The sequence below is a fragment of the Gambusia affinis genome, linkage group LG15 (assembly GCF_019740435.1).
Source record: "Gambusia affinis linkage group LG15, SWU_Gaff_1.0, whole genome shotgun sequence".
NCBI classification, from domain to species: Eukaryota; Metazoa; Chordata; class Actinopteri; order Cyprinodontiformes; family Poeciliidae; genus Gambusia; species Gambusia affinis.
Window position 1 is genome coordinate 18803695 of NC_057882.1, and position 21661 is coordinate 18825355.

Here is a 21661-nt window from a genome sequence, read left to right on the forward strand (position 1 = left end):
AACCTCACATTTCACTTACTGTTTCAAATCGTACAGTTTTACAACTGCAAATAAAAATGAAGTGTTTCTTAAGGATACAATGAACAAGCTGACATCTGAATAACTCAAATCAGAAGTTCTTCTGCTTGTAGACGGGTCTGCGTTGCGGTCTGTGCTGTCAAATCTCCCTGAAAGAAAACCTTGAAATGAAATCCATTTAAGCCCTTCTGTCTTTCCTGAAAGTGTAGTTAAATCCCAGCCGTGTATGGATCTGATTACAAGACTGCCACAGCTCTTATATCAGCACAGGACCTTGACATTAAACAGGAAGCCTGCTGCAAAGGTCAATTATGGCAATGCCTTGCTTTGCTTAGATAGGGAGGATGTGTTCTTCACGCTCAAACGCACAGGTCACACCTGAGGTTTTACCTGTAGCAGCCTGAGCACGGACATTTAAAAAGGTCCACAAATACAGCACGGCCTGCAAATGTTTAGCTCCTGGTGGAGAACAAAGAGCCGGGTTTATGAAAGGTTCACCAGGTTAAATTTTGTTTTAAAACCTTAAAACAATTTTGATTTCAATTTAAGTCCTACATCATTTATAAAAGTTACAGATCTGACCTAATAATTTATGTCACTACAGTGGTTTTACATTTAAATTAGCTTCCAATAGCATGTTCCGGCAGTACAGAAATGTTTATTAGTAGTTATTTTAGTCCTGAAATCCCTGTTCTCAAGCCAATTTCAATAAAAACACATTCTCATGTCAAAGTACTCAGAGGTAAACGTAACAGAAAGATTTTCTCTATGAACATTAAACTGAAATTTGGGTGGGGACAAAAAATACGAAAAACGTTAGAACTGTGACTAAACAAACTGAAGCTACATTCTTTATAAAAATCAATGATGAATGAACAAACGCAAAAGATTTACCACTTACACAAATGTAAATTTAGAGTCCAATGTTGATTTGGAGAATTTGTTTGTTGACTACAGGTAATGCAGGTTTTATACTTAAATTACAGCCATTTCTATTTGTACAAGAAAGATCAAGGACTTAAAAAAATAAAATCACTGTTTTCAATAGATTATAATTTTTAAACAGCCATGCAGGCTTTTCATTATTATTGCAATGCCTCCTTTCAGAACTGCTGGAATTCCTAACAAATGATTAACAGGAACGGCAACATCTAACAGCAGACATGCAGAATACACTTATTCCTTGAATTACATATTAACTAACAGACAAAAGCAACAATGGATCACAGAAGAGATGATTTGCATCTCCTGCAAATACAGGTTAAACACGTCCCGCCCTCATACCAAGAACCAGAATGGCCTCCTGTTCGACTGGCAAATAAGTAGCGACTGTAAACTAAATATTTACACAGCATATAGAGATAAAAAATCCCAAATGTTTCCTCTGGAGATATTCTTAGGCCAAGAATAGGAACCAACAGAGTGCATCATTAACAAGGGAAATTATTTTAATTATGTTTGGTACATCTGGTGAGGAAACAGCTTTTATAAAAGCATTCTTACTTTTGAATGCCTGTAGTTTGTTACCAGACACTTTTGAATAATAGGTGCACTGCACCACCTTGTGTTGACTTTTATATTAGCCTACAGACTTCAATAATTACCATCATGGTAAAAGACATTTGATAGTCAACAATGAACATATCTTTTTGGATCATTTTATTATTGTTTTTTGACAAATATATATGAAGATTTTCCTATAAAGGAAACATTATTCTCAAAGATACGTTTACAGCAAATTCATTCTCGCAAGGAGATGGCAAACACAGAAAATAATCAGACATGACAGAACTAACGATTTCTATTTGTGCCAAGGAAATATAAGAGTGAGTCTTAAAAAATAAAAAGTTGGTAAACGTGATTAAATTCAGTGTCGTTTCTGATTATGGGAGGAAAGGGGATAAAAGATTATCAAGTAAAACCAATGGGACAATGCTGACCATCTCACTTTCATGATAAGGGATAAAAATCAGTTTCTCATCAAGGCACAAGCACTGAGAACCATCACTGGGGCTTCGTGTTTTTCCATCGTATTGGTCCCATTGGGAGATACAACTGTACAAACTACAAAGGGAAAGAAAGAAAATAACAGAGCATAGGATTGAAGGATGACAACAGAAAAATTTAGTAATGTACAGGGACAATTGTCCATGAAGGCTAAAACAGTCCTTTAGTTAGGGGGTACGAAAGTCCACTTCCTCTCAAACACATTGCTCAAAGCTTCAACCAGAGGACCTATTACCCCTACAGAGAATGGAGCTCAGAGAGGGATCTCCTGTCTTGCTGAATGAAGTCCTGCAGACTCCTTTTCCCCTGCCTGAAGTTGCTTTCCCGTCGTGAAAATGGCAAAATGACCTGAAGTCTGAGGAGCGTTTCAATATTACTAAAACTTCTGATCTGTGACGTCTTGAGCGTATCGAGCACAGTGGCTGGAAGGTAACCTGCCAGAGGATCCAGCCATTTCTCCTTCCACGCCTTCATCTCAGAGTGAAGAGAGGACTGGTCTGGCAAGTCCTCCTTGTACAGGCGAAACACAAGACCACTAAGAATGCTGGTTTCCACTTTGAACATTGCATAAGGCACAATCTCCAGGCATCTTAATGTATCCAGTACCTTGTCTGTGAAGAGGTCATCAATTTCTGCTATTGAGTGCTCCACGACCTTCATGCCGACAGATTCTTTGTAAAAGTCACTCAGCGGCTCTAGAAGAACTGAATGCAGCATCTGAACGTTTAGCTTAGAAGCCAAGGAGACCGCTTCCTCAAACCAGGACTTGTGATGGACGTCAATCTCGCTCTTTAGCTTACCGAGGGACGCTTTGAGATCAGGCAAGGTATTCACAGCAAGCAACATATCTAAAGGTTTACCTTGAAGAGACTGACTTAGCTTTTTAGTTAAGCTCAGGACATTCTTCAGCACCACAGTTGAAAAGATAAACTCAAAGTTTCTGATCGCATCAAAGAAATTTGACGCTTGTCGCTGGTCTGAAGTACTTCCCTCTCCTTTCAGCTCATTCAGGCAGAGCATAGCTGCTTCCAAAATTTCTACCATAACCTCATGCATATCATGACTCTTCTCCCAGTTCTTGATGAGTTTGTCCCTCAACTCACAGGCCTTTGCCTCATCCTGCTGGAACGTCAACATGATCATGTCTTCCAGCATGTTCTGGCGTTCTACATTCTCTGTGAGCCAGTGTAATAATTTATCCATGAGTACGGATCCATTGGCTGCTTCTTCAGCAGGAGAGGATCTTGCCAGCCAAACATTGAGGGACAGAGCAGAGCTAACTGTTCTAATAGCCTGAGGGTATTTTGTTGCAATGGCTAAACTTACAGCCCTCATCTGAGCTCCTGCTTCACCAACACTTAGTGAGGCCTGTCCTCTGCAATACTCCATATTGAGTCCCCACTTCTCAGACAGGGCAGTTTCTATGGCCTCGGAAAGGACACCAGAGTCCTCGGTGAAAGGGATGAAAGCCAGAGTTTCCTCACACTGGATGTCCTCTTTGTTTAAGTACCTGATGCACAACGGGATATAGAGCTCACCATCAATTTCAACCACTTGCTCAGTTATGACCGTGAAGAACTGAGAGTCCCAGAGTTCCTTTAAGATTTGTTCACGTAGCTGCGGCTCGTAGAAAGACACTGCTGTTCTAGGTCCTTCAGCTACTTTTTGAGTCATTCCCTTATCTGGTGCTTTCACCTCTTCATCTGCAGGTTTTTCTGCAACACTTGATTCTTGGGATTCTGCTGGTTTCACATCAAGGTCCCCTAAATTTCAGTAAGAGAAAACAAAAGTTATACTCCTACCCTGAATTTAAACAAAACACAAAACCTGATGATGATGATGATGATGATGATGATGATGATGTTACTGAATAAGCAAAACATCAACTTACTTCTGTCCAACTTCAGTCTTTGGAGAACTTTCATGACCTAAAATGAGTTGAAAACTTCAGTTACCTAGCATAGATAGCAACCACAGATAGTTCTCCTGTCACTGCTTTAGTCATATTAGCTCATTGTGAAAGTACAGTACAATTTGTGCCTTGCATTTGAATTCTTCTTCTGGGTGAAACAATAATACAACTTCAATACATTTTAAAGATTTTGGATTTATAGTGGATTTTATCTACTGCACACAAGTTTTTTTTTTTTCTAAAAGCCTCCAATATATCAAAACTCTCCCATCCATTCAAGTTTTCTGTTTCAGAATTCCATAATTTTACAAATTGAGTTTCCCATCGGCCTTCCAGGGTTTTTTGGACATTTGAGGACAAAACATTGACCTAGTTGGCCCGGGTTATTTCCACACGTCTTGAAACATCCAACATTAAAGGTGACTTAAGACAAAATTACCAAAATTCATTTATCAAATTTTACCAGTTTAAATCAGGTCAAATTTAAGAATCACAGGTTTTACAGAAGACAAATTGCTTGGGACACCCAACCCTGTCAAGGTTTCAACCACCTGACCTAAACTGGCAGCTCAGATAAAAAGGAAGTTGGTCAGGTCAAATAGTATCAACTCAGGGTTCACCACAGCCAGAAGATGCTGAAACACAAGCAACCAGCACACTTCTCTTCATTTCAGTACCCTTTGGGAAAAATAAAGCATTTCAACTGAACTGAATAAGCAGAAAGCCTGCTCCAACAGCAACACCTCTTAAATCTTGACTGAAATTTGTAGCTGTCCATGTGGACAAGCCAAATGTATTCTGGATCAGAGTTTTATGACCAGATTGAGATATCTGGCCACAACGACAGGATGAATGTTTGAAGGATTAAAGACGAGGCGTTCCAACCTGAGATTACTGGACCAGCTGTTAAATAGGCTAATGGTCCCAATGCTAACACTGGTGGGTGGGAGAAATAAGAGAAGGCAGCTTTCCTCTTAATATTTCCACTTCACCTCAAGCAGCTAAATGTTTGAATTCTAGACAACTGGGTTTTCTACCATGACAGTAATCAAATACATAAAAACTAATTTTGACCTGCTTTATCCAATTCAAAACCAATCTTTTGGATAATATGGACCTGAAAATCGGTGAATTATGTTTAAAAGTAGCTATGTGCCAAGACAAGAAGTGTAATCAAAGATCTAAGCAGATTTTTGCCAGAATCCTGCTGATGGCAACAAAAAGCATACGGCTTCACTCCAAACTTACCAAAGTTAGACAGCTAGTGTATATATATATATATATGAGTTGATTTAAAACTTTTGCAACCAATTCTCACTTATAAAATTTAAAGTTTATATTATATGGGCATTTCCTAATGATTCCAATGAATCCTTATAAACCCAAATTAAAGACATTCAAGATTTTTCATTAGTATTGTTATTTGGCTAAAACGTTCATGTGACAAGTGAACATACCTGGGACAGACATGGACCGCTCTCTGGATCAACCTCCATGCACATTTCAATGACTTCTGGGAGTCCCTGCAGTGTCGCGGAGTGCAACAAAAGCATCACTTGACTGATCCGGTTGCCTCTGCATGTTGTGTTTTTAAACAGATCCCTCATTGAGTTCAGAGTGGTCTTCATCAGGTCACACTCCATACTGACACTTGGCAAGACAGCAACCAGTCTGAGCAGTAAGGTAACAGTTGGGTGGCTTTTGGACTCTGGATGAACAAGTGCTTCAGCGATAGATGTTGGAAGAGCACCATCTTGGTATTTCTCTCTCCAGACGGCAGCCCAAGCGTTAATTTCCTGCTCAGCCATGTCAGGCTCAGGTAGATCTGCAAGGTAAAGGCTGAAAGGCTTGTCTGTGGTCTCTGAAAGTATGGGTTGTGGATTGCAAGAAGGAAGCAGTGACAGGACAGACAGAGCCTTTAAATGGTTGTCTGAGAAGCAATATTTCATCTCCTCGATCAGACTATGGAGTAGTGGAATACTCAGGTTTTCTATGTAGTAAATCTCTGGGGAATCATAGCTATTAACTTCCTCTGAGAAGCACACTTGTTCAGGAGCCACCTTGGTCGCTAACTGGAATGCCTGTTCAAACCAAGTGGTATGCACAGAGCTCACATTTTTTAACATTTTCTCAAGAGTTGCTATGATGGAAGGGATTTTTTCCACCTCGCAAAGGATGTCAGCCGGGTTTCCGCAGCGGAAAACGGTGCTGCAGTTACGAAGAGGTGCACAGGTGTTCTTCAAAATCACAAGAGTGACAATGAAATCCATGTTCCTCAGAGCAGTAGACAGAACCTGAGCATGCATCGACTTGACGCCTGTGGCATTAGAGCTAACAGCATCTAAGCAACTGAGTACACCCTCTAATGTATCAGCAAGGATGTCAAAAAAGTCCTCCCGTTTTTTCCACCTTGAGCAGCATGTTTCTGGGATTTCCTCTAAAGCCTCTCTTGGCATGTTTAAAAGCCCATCAACAGCCTCTGCCAACTGTTCCTCTAGATCAGGAGATTGGTCAAAGAACAGCAGCAGATCTTCTGTGATGTCCAGCATTTTTGCCACAGAAGGACAAGGCACACTACTGGCCAACCAATGAGCGAGACCACAAGACTCACTGGGCGTTACGATACAGAGCGGATAGTTGTTGAGGAAATCTAAAGACATCTTCTTCAGGCTTTGATAACCTTGACCTAAATGCATGAATGCTTGGCCTCGGCACTTAGACATGGGGAAGCCCCAGTCTTCAGTAAGAATCTTTGCAAGGTTACTTGCTTGCCTGTCAACATCGCCATTTTCATTAAATGGTAAGAACCCAATCAGTTCCACTTTTGGTGTAGATTCCCCAACGTAACGAGTGAAAACAGGCAGGTAGGTTTTGTTAGTAATTTTAACAGGTTTATCGGTGATCAGGGAGAAAAATGGAGATTCCTGTATTTCTTTTAGTATGACATCTCTGATTCCGTTTATGAGGAGGTTCTCCATTTCGTCATCACTAATCCATGGTATGCTTTTGCCTTCACTTCCAAACCAGTGGCACAACTTCAGCTCCTGAACAAGAGGTTCTCGATCTTCCTCAGAGAGCTCACAGAGACTGCGTTTCTTTTTCCCCAGGAGTGCTGCCAGCCTAAAAACTGTAGCCAGGCTCTGACGGTTGTCTCCTGTGAGCCCGTTCTCATCCATGGCTTTCATTTCTTGGATCTGCAACTTCTCAGGAGACTGCTGAACACTGAGCTCCCCAGCTTTGTCCTTGATCATGTCAACTAAATACATAAAGGAAAATGGTTAGTTACCAGAAAAACATAGGCAAAAAAAAAACACATTTTAAAAATAATATTTTCACTGTTTACCTTCCATGTTATTTTCAGAGTTCTTGATGAGACTCTTTGATTCCTTGTCCTGCAAGAATAGTAAGACAATCATATTATTTATTAGATTAAACAAGGCTGTAGAGCAGGGGTGTCAAACTCCAGTCCTCAAGTGCCACTGTTCTGCAACTTATAGATGTGCTTCTGCTGCACCACACCTGGATAGAATAATTAAGTCATTAGCAAGGCTCTGGAGAAGTGATCTACACAAGGAGGAGGAGATTAAGCCATTTTATTCCAGTGTTTTGTACCTATGGCACATCTAAAAACTGCAGGACAGCGGACCTTGAGCACTGGAGTTTGACACCTGTGCTGTAGAGTAAAACAACCAGAATTGAGACATCACAGCAATGAACAGTGGTACATACCAAACAGATGCCCTCCAACGCTTGTGGCGTAACTTTCAAACACTGGCTGACCATACGGTCCAGATCCCTGCTGAAGTCTGTGCTGACGTAGAGCATAGCCAAACACACAGACCTGTCCTTGGGATGCGTGCGTCTCAAGTAGTCCTGGAATTTCTTGTGGCGCATTACAACACCACAGTCCTCTAGCGTGGTGCTGGGAAGGACAGACATGATCCTCAGCAGGGTATTGATGTTCCCAAAGTACTGCATGAGCGGCAGGCGTAACGTGTGAAATATGGAGCTCGGGATAGTCACGGATGCCACCTTAGTCTTCCATGTTACTCTCCAACAACAGAGCTCTGTGAAGAAGTTGTCTGCGTCAGGGAGGTCGCTGCTATAGAGAGGCGGCTTTGACTTCAGGCTCTCAAACATGTAGCTCACTGTGACTGAGCAGGGAACAAGGGAGAGGAAGTTCAGAGCTTCTTTGTGGTCATCTGAAAAATGATCCTTTACGGCATTGATGAGGTTATCTACAAGGGGCACACTTAGGCAGTCTTTGTAATAAGTGGCTGGCTTTATCAAGCCATCTTTTGGAAGAGAGTTGTCAGGCACTTCGATCTGTACTCTAAGGCTCTGTGCTATCGCACAAGCCTCATCAAACCAGTTCTGGTGGAACAACTTCATATTGGTTTTCACTCTGTTCAGAGTGGCCACGATACCACTGATTTGGCAAAGCTGGGACGCCGCACTGAACTGGTCCTTCTGGATACCTGCGCTGAGCTCTCTGGTGAAGGAGGAAGCATTCTTCAAGACCACCATGGAAATTATGAAATCAAACTCCATGACTTTGCACAGATGGGCTGCGGCTTGTTCAGAAACAGAAAGCTTCCATCTCTGTGGGTTGTTCTTGATCTTCTCCAGACATTCACATAGGGGCTCAAGCATCTGCACAAACACCTCATAAGAGTCATGCTTCTCCTGCCAAACAGCGCAGAACTTCCCCTGTAACTCTTGGACCTTTTCGTAGCTCTCTCTAAGGCCATATGCTATCACATGGTCAAGTTGTTTTTCTAGAGCAGCACTGCTCCCAAAAAAGGTCAGGATTTCTTCAAATGTATCCAGGGCTCTTTTAACAGCAGGCACTGGGATTGATTTAGACCACCATGTGTTGAATGAATAAGCAGAACAATGTGTGCTGATAGCAAGCGGGTACTTCTCTTGCACTTTGCAGGCAAAGGCTTTGAGCTTGTAGGAAACATCACCAGAGCCAAGGTAAGCTTGACCTCTGCAGTTACCTAAATCCAGACGCCAGTCCTCAGTTATTTTTTGCATAAGACTTTGCACCATGACGTCACATTCCAGATCTGCCTCAAGAAATCCTATCAACTCTAAACGCATGACATCAAAACTGTCAACAAACCTAATGAAGATGGGAAGGTATTCTTTTTCTCCCAGTTTCACAACACGGTCGATGATGAGGGAAAAAAAGGAACTGCCCACCTCTGTGAGGATCCCCTCCCTCACAGCGTTCTCACACACCGTGAGAACTTCCTTCATTTCAGACTTGGTCACATACTCCACCTCTCCATCCTGAGCAGGACATGCGTCTGTGTGCAGCTTGTAGGCAGCCGCCACTGCAGTCTGCAAAGCAGATTTAAGAGCTTCCCTATCAGTCTCTGCACATTTCATCTCAACAAGCCTATCAGCATCCATCTCTAGATTTATCCGCTTCAGTTCTTCCTCGGCATCCTTTTCAGCGTGGTTTCCATGGACTGTCACTGAATTGGAAGATGAGATTGGACCTTGGTAAGATTACAGTGTTATGATAAAGAAGAAATCTATTACAAAGTAAATTACAGATAATCTCAAATAACCCTTAATGACAACCATTGCTTAAAAAATAAATAAAAGCTCTTCTTAAAATCCAGACATGAAAGAACAAATGTCAGGGTTTATATGTTTATATTTATTTATTTATGATGTCATCTTATATTTATTTGGACTTTGAATTCAGGTCAACTCTAATAATCTATGACAGATTATTAGGGCCATATTGTTTTTTATAACTACAAGAATAACATCACAATCAGAATACAGTCATAATATCAGAGGAATGAAGTAGTAATTTTATGAGAACTCAAAAAATGACAAAAACAATTATGAGAAATGTTGAGCATCTTGTGAAGTTATACTTTTTGATATAAGTTTTGTTAGTAAAACCTAATGCTTAATAGAAATGGCCCTCATACTCCGTCTTACAACTCACAGAAGAGTTGATTGGGGGAAAAAAGCCACTTTTTATAATAATTTTGTCATTTGTAATTTCTTTTTGTTTGTTTTTTATATAAAGGTAAACAAGATATTTTTTAATGTTAAAATTGGAAAACGGATCTGGTATGACAACATCTCCGCCTTTTCCAGACTTAGTGCATTTGTAACAAAATTCATTAACAGTGAAATTAATTTACGGTTTTAGGCTTAAATGTAACAATGTCCATTTAATGAACTGTAAGATTGTGTTGGAACTGCAACTAAATTGCTTGAAATTACCTTGTGAAGGGTTCTCTGTTATGGCATCATCCTGTAAAACAGCAACACAAATGCACTTTAGCTCATAATGAACAGTAACCTCTTACATGCCATCTTGTATTCAGCCTGCGTTTGTCTGCTCACCAGCTGCAGCAACTTCAGGATGTCTGGATGCTTCTCAATGTATGACTCCACCATTTTCTCCACACTAAAGTGCACATCCTGGTTCACGTACACAAATGCCATGTTGCACTGTCTTTGTTCCTGCGGAGTGGCTTTCAGATAGAAATGACATCGCTCCAGCACCATGTGGTACTGTCCGTACACATCCGCCTCCGCATTTACACATGGAACAGTCCCCAACACCCTCAGTAAGCTCTGCACATTTGGGTAAAACCCAATATCTGGAATTTTGAGGGTAGCAAACACCGTGGTTGGGAGGATTCTCCGCTTGCTTGCATGCCTCCACTTCACCTCCCAACATCCAAGCTCTTCGTAGAATGTGTCGGGACGTGCGAGGTTGTTCAAGTTGGCATCAGCTACTTTATCCCTGCGAATGCTGAAATTGTGGTCGGCCATGTAAGACGGGACCAACGAGAGCCATCGGAGGATCCTCACCATCTCAGTGCTGAACACTCTCTTCACTTCTGCAACGAGGTACTGCAAGATGGGCCTACTCAGAGTTTCTCTGTAGAAGTCCTCCAGTGGGGTCTCAGTTGGGTCCACTTGGGCCATTTCTGGTTTAGTGATCTCCACGCCCAGTTTCTTTGCTCGGCCGACTGCGTCAGAAAACCATTTCCTGTGAAATATTGCTAGCTCTTGTTGGTATTTGCTGACCAGCTTTAAGGCATTGGAGATAGTATACTGCAAGGTACTGCTGATGCTTATTATTCCCCTGAGACTGGAGTTAAGTATGCTCACACAGCACAGTGTGTTCTTCAGAACAACAAGAGTGATGATGAAGTTAAAGTTCTTTAGAACTGGCTTGAGCTTAGCCATCTGTTCGGCTGTTTCTTCATCCACCTTCGAAATGATCTCATTGATGCAGGTAAGGAATGGTTCGAGGATTTCTAGCATGGTCTGGAAGGCGTCAGTGCCGTATTCCCAAATCCCACTGAGAGCAGCTTTGATCCGGTCAACTTCACCCTTTAAATGCCCATACGTCATCTGGATCTTTCCATCCAATCGTTTGCTCAGCTCTGGGATTTGTCGAAGTAATAATGCCACTTCCTGCACAGTATCTGCAACCTTCTGAATGGAGGGCACAGGCATGCAGCGGATTATCCAAATGTTGAACGCATACGGGTCACTTGGGGAGAGCACTACTTGTGGAAACTCTTGCAGGATTCTGCAGGTAAGATCCCGCATTTTCTGACACATGCTTCCTGTGGAGAGATAACTGAGTCCTCGACAGTGCTCCATCCTCAGACCCCATTTATTTCTCAGCTCAGAAAGTAGCATGTAGAACAGATTCTCTGCATCCAAGTCACACGGTAAGAAGCCAATCAGGTGCTTCTGGGGGAAACCTGCAATCGTTACCGACCGGATGAAAACCGGAATCTGCTCCTTTCCCTCTATGTTCGTCACGTCCTGGACAAGAATGGAGAAGAATCTCGACAGTCTGAGGCTGTTTTGGATCTCCTCTTGCATGAAGTGTTCACCGAATTGCAGGATTTCCTTTTTGTCTATTTTCTCGACACAGATCGGATTATGAGCCCGCTGACCCCGCACACTGCCAATTGGTTCATCCGTGCTGCTGTTTGCCCCATTGATGCTGAATCCCGTCAGAGCCAGGATTTCCTTAAAGTAAATCTTCAGAGTTTCTTTTGCTTTTGAGATGGCTACATCCTCTTGGGTTTGGTTTTCCTTTTGAGTTACTCCCATTTCTGTCAGCTCTTCTTTCACTTCTGGTGCATTTTCTGGTGTGAAATAATAATAGAAGCATAACTGAGAAGCTGAAATGATTGTACAAACTCATCATCTTTTAATGTATCAACATGTTCTTGGAATAAAGCAAGAAATTAAATTTCCAGCAAACTGAGCAAGTTACCTTTTGATTTCTTTACAACAGCAGCTTCCTCTTCTGACTGGATAAGGACACATTTGATCATTAGGGTTTTTATGCTTAACAAATTCCAAAAGGACTAATTTTAAACAATAAAATGTATACTTACTGGGTCTCTGGCTCGCTTCCTGTTGCATGATTCCTGTTGAATCACAGGAGCGGTAGAGTCAAATATGGTAGGAACAGCGTCTTCCTTTAACACACAGCTTGATGCAGTCTGAAAAAAAAAAGATATTAAATGTTAATTGCTGCATGCACAATGAAGATTCTCTGGTATTTTGGACATCTTATTCAATTACTGAGTTTTTAGGATGGTATATAAAGTTAAACTTTCACCCAAAGTTAAAGATTTTCTGTACAGTTTTAGTCACATTGCTAATGCAATGTAACTTTAGTGTTAAGTAGTGAGTGGAATGCCCACAAACAAAATTATAAACATCACCAAACGATATTGGGTTATTGTCTGTTGAACACATTTAGACCCGATGCAACACATATGTAGTTCTGTTCATAAAGTGGTGATTTAAGGACACAAACCTTTTCCATACTGGTTTAACATTGTAGCTGCTGAGAAATAAACAAATAAACCAATAAAATCAACCAAGACCCAGAAAAACATGTACTAACACTAACTCTGTCATTCCTGGTAGATTTGTCATCATAATCAATATGTGGTAAATACCACTGTTGCTACAGGTGACTACACCATGTTTGTTTACATTAGCATGCATTGGTAAAATTAATAATTCAAACAATAGTGCAGTCTACAAACATAAAGACTACACAGAAAATTAATTAAACAACCTGTAGAACACTAATCTCACATAGTTAAAATTACTACAAATGACAACACACTGCAATCTGGTTGGGCAGGTGACAGACAGTCTCTGTCTTCTGGTCTTGTGGCTCAAAAAATCTCTCATGCAAAATCCTCTTAATCTTTCCCGATCTGTCTGGAAAAAAAATCTACCCTGGCTCTACTTCACCTTACTGTTTACTTTTCAGCATAAAGCTATTAACCTTGTACTGGCTGAGGTTGCTTCCTCCTGCAACGCTGCCCCCTAGTGGCTGCCTTAGGTGAGTATTCAGCTACTACAGCCTCCCTGTCATGCATTAAGTTGATTTTCCACAAACCCAGTTACTACGTCAACAACTGACACCAGCTTCATTCGTCACTGATTGCCGACAAGACAACGAGCTCAGGATTGACTCTTACCTGTTGCTCAACCATGGAGGGCTCAAAGTGTTTTGCACAAACTTTGTACAGATTATGCAACTGCTCTGGTGGCTGTGAAGCCAAATCGTGGCGATGGCAGTTGATCAACCATTGCTGGCATCTGCAAAATAAATAAGATAGGTAATGACATTAAATAGCCGACTACAGACTCAGAAAAAATAAAAATAACTGGTAATAGTTTCTTAAAAATCTCCTTTGCACCAAGCAACCATGGCGCTGTGTGCTCTTTATTCCATCTTTCCGAACATGTGATGAATTAAAAGCTGCATGCCCAATCTGACTGACTTCCCCAGATGATTTAGTCTGGACAACCTTTGATTGAAAAAAAAAAAACATGGCCCATATTATGCTTTTGTTGCCGAGAATATAACTTGGCAAAACAATTTCTGAAATTAACTGTATTTTAATAAGTGAGACCCTTGTTATATTTTGGATATAGCATGAATTACATACCAGTTTTTCTGCAATCAGACTATTTCTGTAAAAATATTTCAGGTTTAGTTTATTGGGAAGGACGTACAAGTAAAATAAAGTAAGCAAAACAAACAAACAAAAATTACAATGATGAAAGTTTTTGAATTTGTATTTTTTTTTTTTTATTCTTTTTGTGTCCCATGGGAAATTCCAATTTAACAATTTCGGCCCACATGCCAAAAAGTGTGGATTTGATATCCTGTTTTGTTGCATTTTGACAAACTACAAGTTCCACAAATATTGATTTAGATCGCGAATAGATTTTTTGTATTTTTAGACTTTGAACAAAAAACTGACCAAAGATAACCCAGACTACTGAGAAGCTGTGGAATAACCCTTTATTCGGGAGATGGAGGGATTTCAGCCGGAACACTTTCTGTTTTCTGCATAGATATCTCGAAACAGAAAGCAGGTTTATCTTCAACAAAAAATTAGTCATAATTAGTCACAATAGCGTTATTGTCGCCAGTTAACTAACTGCACAAGCTAAACTGTGCAAACTTAGCTTTTCACACTTGCAGTAGAATTCATATAACTAAGCACGTTTTTAAAACCACAACGCCAAAACACTGCTACTCGAGATGTGCTCTTGCCATACTGCCCCCATGTCAGCCCGTGATACCCCTGTGGACTGTCTGTTGATCCGATAGCCATTTACACATTTGGAGGAAAAAAATACTCAATTGCGCTTATTTTCCTTGAGATTAATCGATTAATCAAAGTCAGGCATGACCTCTTATGAAACAGCCGTGGAAGTCCATAACGACTGATAAACGTGCTTGTTTCACACGGACTTTTCTTTTAAGAGTAACATGAGTCTGCGCCATTTTCCACAGAGTTGTGTCACTATTAGCTAACATGATGTAAAGCTAACCCCGTCGCTAACAGTCCAGGGCTAACACATTCATTTTGCAAGCTAAACGCGGTTTATTTCTGCTCAACTTTTGCACGAAATGAGACAAATCCTTACCGTTCCGGATCCAAAGGGAAGCTGAAAAGCGGAGTGGTGTTTTCGGACCCCTGCTGCTGGTAATCACAGTTCGCTGCAGCGCAGCAGTCAGTCATTTTGGACTGTAGTCTAGCTAGCAACTTAGCTAGCTTAGCTGGCGGTTGCAAGCTGGTAAGCCCACTTAAACCAAACTCTGTCTACAGAGCCATACCTTGGACATAAAATGCAAGCAACACCTTATAATTTCTATTGTACTTTCGTCTAGAGCTTCTTTGGTAAACTAAAAACCGACTAATTTCATGCTTTCCGAAGTTGAAGTTGCGAGCTAAGCTAACAGTGGCCGAAAGCGTGTTGTCCTATCAACCAGGAACTAATATATGCTATACCAATAGTTCACCAGCAGAGGGCAGAATGGGACAGACAGCGTTCTGTTTTGTAAATACAGTCTGCAACAGATATGGCTTTGTGATCATTCATTTACATTTTGTAAAACGTAACACGTAGTATTAGGGCCACGCTAAGAAAGTGATAAGACAAATGAGACAATAAAGTCACATTACGAGCATAAACTCGTATGAGATTAAAGCCATACGATTGCAGTAATATTACCACTTATCGTATTATTGACCTTATTTCCGAAATGTTGTAACTTTATCCGCATATTATTACCATTTCATTCTCGTGTTACTTTGACTTTATTCTTGTAATATTATGACATAATTATTTTTTACTTTGTTTTTAAGGCCCTAATACTCTGTTGTAAAAAAGCCTTTTTGTATTTTGATAATCACATTGACTCTTCTAATATGGCTTCAATATTTATTTCAATATATTGTTTAAAAAATAGCAGTTCACAACTGCTTCTGATCTAATGTGAGGGGTTTATGACCCTTACTCCACCACTGGTTGATAATATATTTATTGTTGCAATAAACCATAAAATAAGGCACTGATTTTTATTAAATGGAATATAAATGGAACTGTGGAAATGCTTCTTATAAGCAAAATCTAGATTTCAACATTATCATTCCACATAAAATCACCTAAGTTTTTGAAAAGTTTATGATCTCCGTCACATTGACATAGTCTAAATTTTTATTTATTTTTTGCACTGATTTGAAAGAGAATAAAAACAGTTCTGTAATATTTTCCTGTCTCCCAGCAATATTTTAAATAAAATACAAACCAACACTGAAGGGAAAAAAGACTGTTTAAGGCTGCTAAAGAGTTGACATGAACATATAGCATTAGCTGTAAACATACAGCATTATAATGGTAGGATTTAGGTCAACACAATCTGTGGCTTGAAAAGCGACGTTTACACTCTGTTCAATTTGACTGAGGTTGAGCTATTTAGTAAAGAATATTCAGTAGATGTTAAATGTTAGTAAAGTTATTCCCAAAATACTTAGTGCAATAGGAACCACATTGAAACATTGTAATGTATTGAGAGGAGGAGGTTGTATGTTATGAATACTAACACACCACCTCCCCAATATCCTCTTTATAATTACTCTTTCTAGCATATTAATCTGTCACATGCATTTTTAACAAAATACAGTGGTTTGTATTTTTGAAAAAACGTGAAAGATGTTAGGGAATATAAAAACTTTTCAAAGGCATTGAAAATGGAACATGCTAAATGGTTATAATGTATAATCTCTGTTTCCTGGTAAAATAATGAGATACTATTTATTATCAGTGTGACTTTACAATCACATCCAGAAATTATATTTTGAAAGCTAAGTAAAGAAAAACCTAAAGATAAAAGCAGAATGACAACAATACCAGAGAATTTAGAAATTCCTTCTTTTTAATTGCAAATTTAAGACTAGGCATGTTTTCTGCAAATCCAGACGAAACTCTCAAAATACCAGAACAAATTATTATTTTACTACAGAAATGATACAGAAATGGAAGAAAAGAAAACTATAGAGACCTAGTGTACAGACCTGCCCATATTCATGTCTACATTTCATCATAAAAAATAAAACCAAGTACAAAACGTTCTATTTTCATTTGAGGGTCAGAAAATAAAGCTCAACATTTTCTGGAAGCTCAAGAGACTTCCTGGCTTTCAGGGTACGTCTTCTGGTAGAGTTCTACCATGGAATCCAGATCAAACCCAACGTCATAGTTTATGTTGAAAAGGGCGAGGCTTTTTGACTTGACATTGTCAGGCATATTCTCTATGTACATCCGGTAACGCTTGAGCGCCACGTCGGAGGTGTCCTCCAGAGCCAGCGTGGGTAGGATGCTGAGGAGTCTCAGAGCCGTCATTACGTTGGGGAAGAACTTGACATCGGCCAGTTGCAGCGTGTCATGGAGGCTGGAGGGAAATGTCTCGCCTTTGCCTTTCTTGCTCCATTTGACCCACCAGCAGTGCAGCTCAGCAGAGAGACTGCCTGCATTTGGGATGTCATCGCTGAACACCTGAACGCTCTCCTCGTCCGGCTGAGTGGACTTCTTCCCCTCTATGATATCTGGGATCAGACACATACACCCCAAGACTTTGATGTGATCCTGAGAGAAGAGATCATTCATTTCGCCAATGACGTGCTTCACCGCAGGAACCGTCACATGCTCCTTGTAGTAGTCATCCTCCTGAGTGCTTCCATCTTCTCCCTGACGCTTCATCAAGAAGAACCGAGGAACCTTGACAGGGATCTCCATGGCTGCCGCTAGGTTGACGGCTTCGTCGTAGAAAAAGTCGTGATAGACGTCGATGTTGTCAGACATTTCCTTCAGGGACTGCAGCACAGCGGTCAAGCTGGCTGTAGCTGAATGGATGTCCACCGCTTTCCCTTGGAGATTTTTGCCAAACGCTTGGATGAGCAACATCACGTTTTTCAGCACGATTAACGCCATGATGAACTCAAAGTCAGTTAAGGCTTTGGAGATCTCTAAAGCACTGTGGGTGACTTGGTCATTCCACCTCATGTCTTCATTGTCATGGACGCTGTCCACACAGAGCAACAGTGCCTCTATGACATCCAGTGCCACCTCGAACCCATCATTCCTTCTGGTCCAGCTGGTCCGGCATATCTTCTTCAGCTCCTCAGCTTTGTCCTCTTTGTCTGGGTAGAAGATGGAAATCGCATGCTCAAACTCCACCTGCAGTAATGGTGACTGAGAGAAAAACAATTCAATCTGCTTAAAGGTGGACAGAACGAGTTGAACCCCTGACACACCCATATTGTTGGCCAGAGACAGGGTCAAGGGATTAGTAGATCTAAATGTCAGTATAGCCTTGGGGTACTTTTCAACCAATTTGGAAGCAAATGCTTTAATTTTTCTCGAGTGGGTCCCAGAGCAGGCGTGGGCTTGCGCTCTACACTGGCTCATATCTAAATCCCATCGATCAGTCATTTCAGATAGTAGTTTTTCTGCCAGGTCATTTTCATCTCCTTCAAAGGTCAAGAACCCCGCAAACTTCTCCTGATGACTTTTCAACTGGTCCACATAACGAAGGAACACCGGAAGGCACCATTCTCCTGAGATCTTCACTGGTTCGCCGGTAAGCAGTGAGAAAAAGCCGTTTTGTTTGACTCCCTCGATCACCTTACTGCGCACATACTGCTCACAAACCGTGATTAGCATGTCGAGTTCATTGGAAAAGCAGTTTTGCCTTGATGAATCAAACCTGTTCTTTAAGACTTCATCTCCACAGTTCAGGCGGTATTCCAGCAATGCCTGGAAGTTACACGACTTCAAGCCGTCATCTTTCCCATTACACGGTGCAAATGGCGGAATGCTTTGCTCTCCGAGCAGTAGAAGAACCTCCAATAAAGTCTTGAGGTACTTTTGCTTTTCATCTTCCTCTGGTACATTCTGGACAGTTTCAGTAATAGGCTCTGCTGGAGCTTTTTTCATTCCTAAAAACATATATATTTTGGTTACAGTTGGAAGACATTTTTAAAATTAAAAATGCATTATTTCATCTTACTTTTCCTTCCTCTTCTCTCTGTTTCACTGTCTTTTGTCTTCAGAGAAAATCAGACAAATCAAAAGTGAAATTAGATTAAAAACAGCTAAAAAGAATTTTTACAAATACATAAGAAATCCTTTCACAAATCATTCTAAAACATCATCTCCCTCTAGTGTGACAAATGTAGCATTCACCTTAACATAAAAAATCTTATGTTTAGGTGTTATGTCTGGCAAATGTAAAACACGTACATATGCAAAAAGCTGTCAACATTTTGAGACAATTACAGATGATGTAAACATTTGACATTGCTGTAATTATTAATCATTATTTTACCCACCGTCTCTTTACCACGTTTCACCTGTCCACTCTGAGGTTGGCCTGGACCATCAAACACAGACGGGACAGCGTCAGCTTTCAACACAGAACCTGGAGCATCCTGGAACAAGAGCACACAACGTAATCCCTATAAAAAATAAAAAATTAAACTTTAGGCTTTTTTCATACCACCATTGTGATAGTGAATTATATCAATCAGTCAAACTTTATTTAAAGAGTTCTTTTCATCCTAGTAAGTGTAACCCAAGATACCTTAGAGGTTAAAATAGGAAGACAAACTTTTAAAGGCTAGAAATGATCAACTAAAGTTTAATCAATACACAGATGAAACAAGTCAATATATTGATAGCGAAAGTGAAGTCAATCAATTTTACAGGATAAGAAGGTGTGGAAACAACATTGTGAAACAACATGAAAATACTGGAGAAATGTGTAAACATTTATAATGACAGAAATAAATCATTCTAAAAGCATACATAGTAGAGATGTAGAAACATAAATAGAAATCTACATATATATATGTATAGTGCTGGATCTCACTCTAATCTGCAACATAGACAAACAAACTGAGCACAGAACTTACACTATCAAAGGCAGATGCTTCAAAATGTTTCCCACAGAGTCTGTAGTATTTGTAGAGCTGCTCTGCTGATTTCTCTTTCAGGTCATCCCTCTGGCACTGTTCAAGCCACTTCTCCGATCTGAGGAACAAACCAGCTATACAATGACGTTACATATTAAAGAGTTTCTACATATTCAAATTCAAAAATACTTTATTGCTCCACATGGAAGATTAAACAGTAATAATTATAATTTTACATCTTTTTACTGAAAGAAACTGTCAGAAATATTCGTCCTTTTTGGGCCAATTTTTATTAAATGCACTCACTGTGAATTTATTGGGGATATTTCTACAGACATTAGGATTTAACTATGGAATAACAACAAAGTCTTAATGGAGCTCACAAGGCCGCACAATTTACATGCAGCGGTGCATTAAAAGACATTATTAGACCCGCGAAACCTATTTTATGCTAATTGATGCACATCTTCCTGGCTACATTAGCATCACTTACCTGTTTGGATCTCGTGGAAACCGGAAGAGCGCCTGAAAGTCCGAAATACCACTGGGACAGTCCAGCACAACGCAGTGGTTCTGCATGATGACTTTTTAGGAATAAAACTATATTTTTCGTAGATTTTTTGAAGAATGAGTCGAGTGCTAACGTTAGCTGCGAAGCTTCGAAGATCTAGCCTTACGCTATGAAAACCTAAGACTTCCGGTTATTGCCTTCAGAATAAAATTATAAAAGCCTCTGAAAAAAATGAACTTTAGTACAGTGTGGTACAGGAAGACCACCTACATTTCAAAGTTACAAAAATTGCATTTTTGGTTTATATGAAATTAATTTAGAGCAGCTGAAGTTCAATTAGGGTAAATTTGTAGCTAGGGGTATAATGAGAAGGATTTGGCCTCTTGGAAAGTTTATATTATGCATGCAAATGATAACAGATTTATAGATCGATTGATCTGCTCTTAGTAAAGGGGTTTCTTTCAACACGGAATTAGTTCTAGTTGTGTGTCTAGTATCCTTGGGGTTAAGGTTCAGGTCAGAGCAGATTACTTTGGGTTGAGAGGGATACTGCAATGGTGAGCTCTTGTTAAAGGTCTGATGCATTAGATTTAAAGAACCTTGTGAAAAAAAAAACCTTTAAGGGGGTATTACATATGCTTTTTACTAAGCCCACTGCCCACATAACTTTAAGTGGAAAATCACAGTCAGTCTGTGTAATTAATCCACATAATGTTTTACTTTGGAAATGAAGTCGCTGAAATAAATTAATTTTTATTTATTTATATATTAGATTTTACATATTTATTATTTATTAACCCTTATCTTTAAAAAAGTTCAATAATCAAACTTTGTTTACTATACGCTTTTGCTTGCGTTTCCATTTTTTTCTTATTATTTTGAAGGTATGTTAACGTCCGGTTGGTCTATGCAACGTTTAGCCTACGTACAAATTAGCGCGAGATTTGTTTGCCACTTTCCCAAGGTACAACAAACATGTCTCGACATGTTCCGAACATTGTTTATATTGTGGTTTTCTCGTCATATTGTAGATATGTAAAAACATAGCGTCTAAATCAAAGACAGCGACCATGGTTATACTGTGGATTATAGACGGTAATCATGGTGGCTGACCTGGAAACGTCTTTCACACACACAGTATGAAATGCGCAGCATTAAGCATTTCCTGTAAAAACTCACAATGTAATAAGTTTATCTTCACTACCCTCTATTTTTCTCCTGCCTCAGTCAGAACTGTAACACAATGGGTGTGTTCCGACCAGTACTTCTGGAATTCTATTTGGGTTCAAACATTCAAACTGCTGTAATGTAGAAGCCGCTCAGGCTACGTAATGACGCAACTGTCGTTTGACAATTTATTGGTTAGTTATAAATTCTCGCGATACTAGCCAGCCAATCGCA

General features: G+C 40.0%; 2 protein-coding genes across 3 annotated transcripts; both read right to left on the bottom strand.

The window, feature by feature from the left end:
- Positions 1-1660: 1660 nt before the first annotated feature.
- si:dkey-250d21.1 lies at positions 1661-15303 on the bottom strand. Its single transcript, XM_044140687.1, has 11 exons — positions 14921-15303; positions 13456-13576; positions 12349-12456; positions 12225-12261; positions 10319-12093; positions 10196-10226; positions 7667-9423; positions 7281-7329; positions 5395-7193; positions 3917-3953; positions 1661-3788 (listed from the first exon to the last, which is right to left on the bottom strand). The coding sequence occupies exons 1-11, from the start codon at positions 15013-15015 to the stop codon at positions 2263-2265; spliced, it is 7335 nt and encodes a 2444-aa protein (XP_043996622.1). The 5' UTR covers positions 15016-15303; the 3' UTR covers positions 1661-2262.
- A 1117-nt stretch (positions 15304-16420) lies between these two features.
- Positions 16421-21585, bottom strand: thap12a (THAP domain containing 12a). Of its 2 annotated transcripts, none has more exons than XM_044141290.1 (5): positions 20243-21585; positions 19750-19867; positions 19168-19266; positions 18846-18882; positions 16421-18774 (listed from the first exon to the last, which is right to left on the bottom strand). In XM_044141290.1, the coding sequence occupies exons 1-5, from the start codon at positions 20326-20328 to the stop codon at positions 16958-16960; spliced, it is 2157 nt and encodes a 718-aa protein (XP_043997225.1). In that variant the 5' UTR covers positions 20329-21585; the 3' UTR covers positions 16421-16957. The 2 variants fall into 2 exon arrangements, with proteins under 2 accessions (XP_043997225.1, XP_043997224.1); XM_044141289.1 differs by having other exon boundaries at positions 16694-18774; positions 19168-19293; positions 20243-20578.
- Positions 21586-21661: the final 76 nt, after the last annotated feature.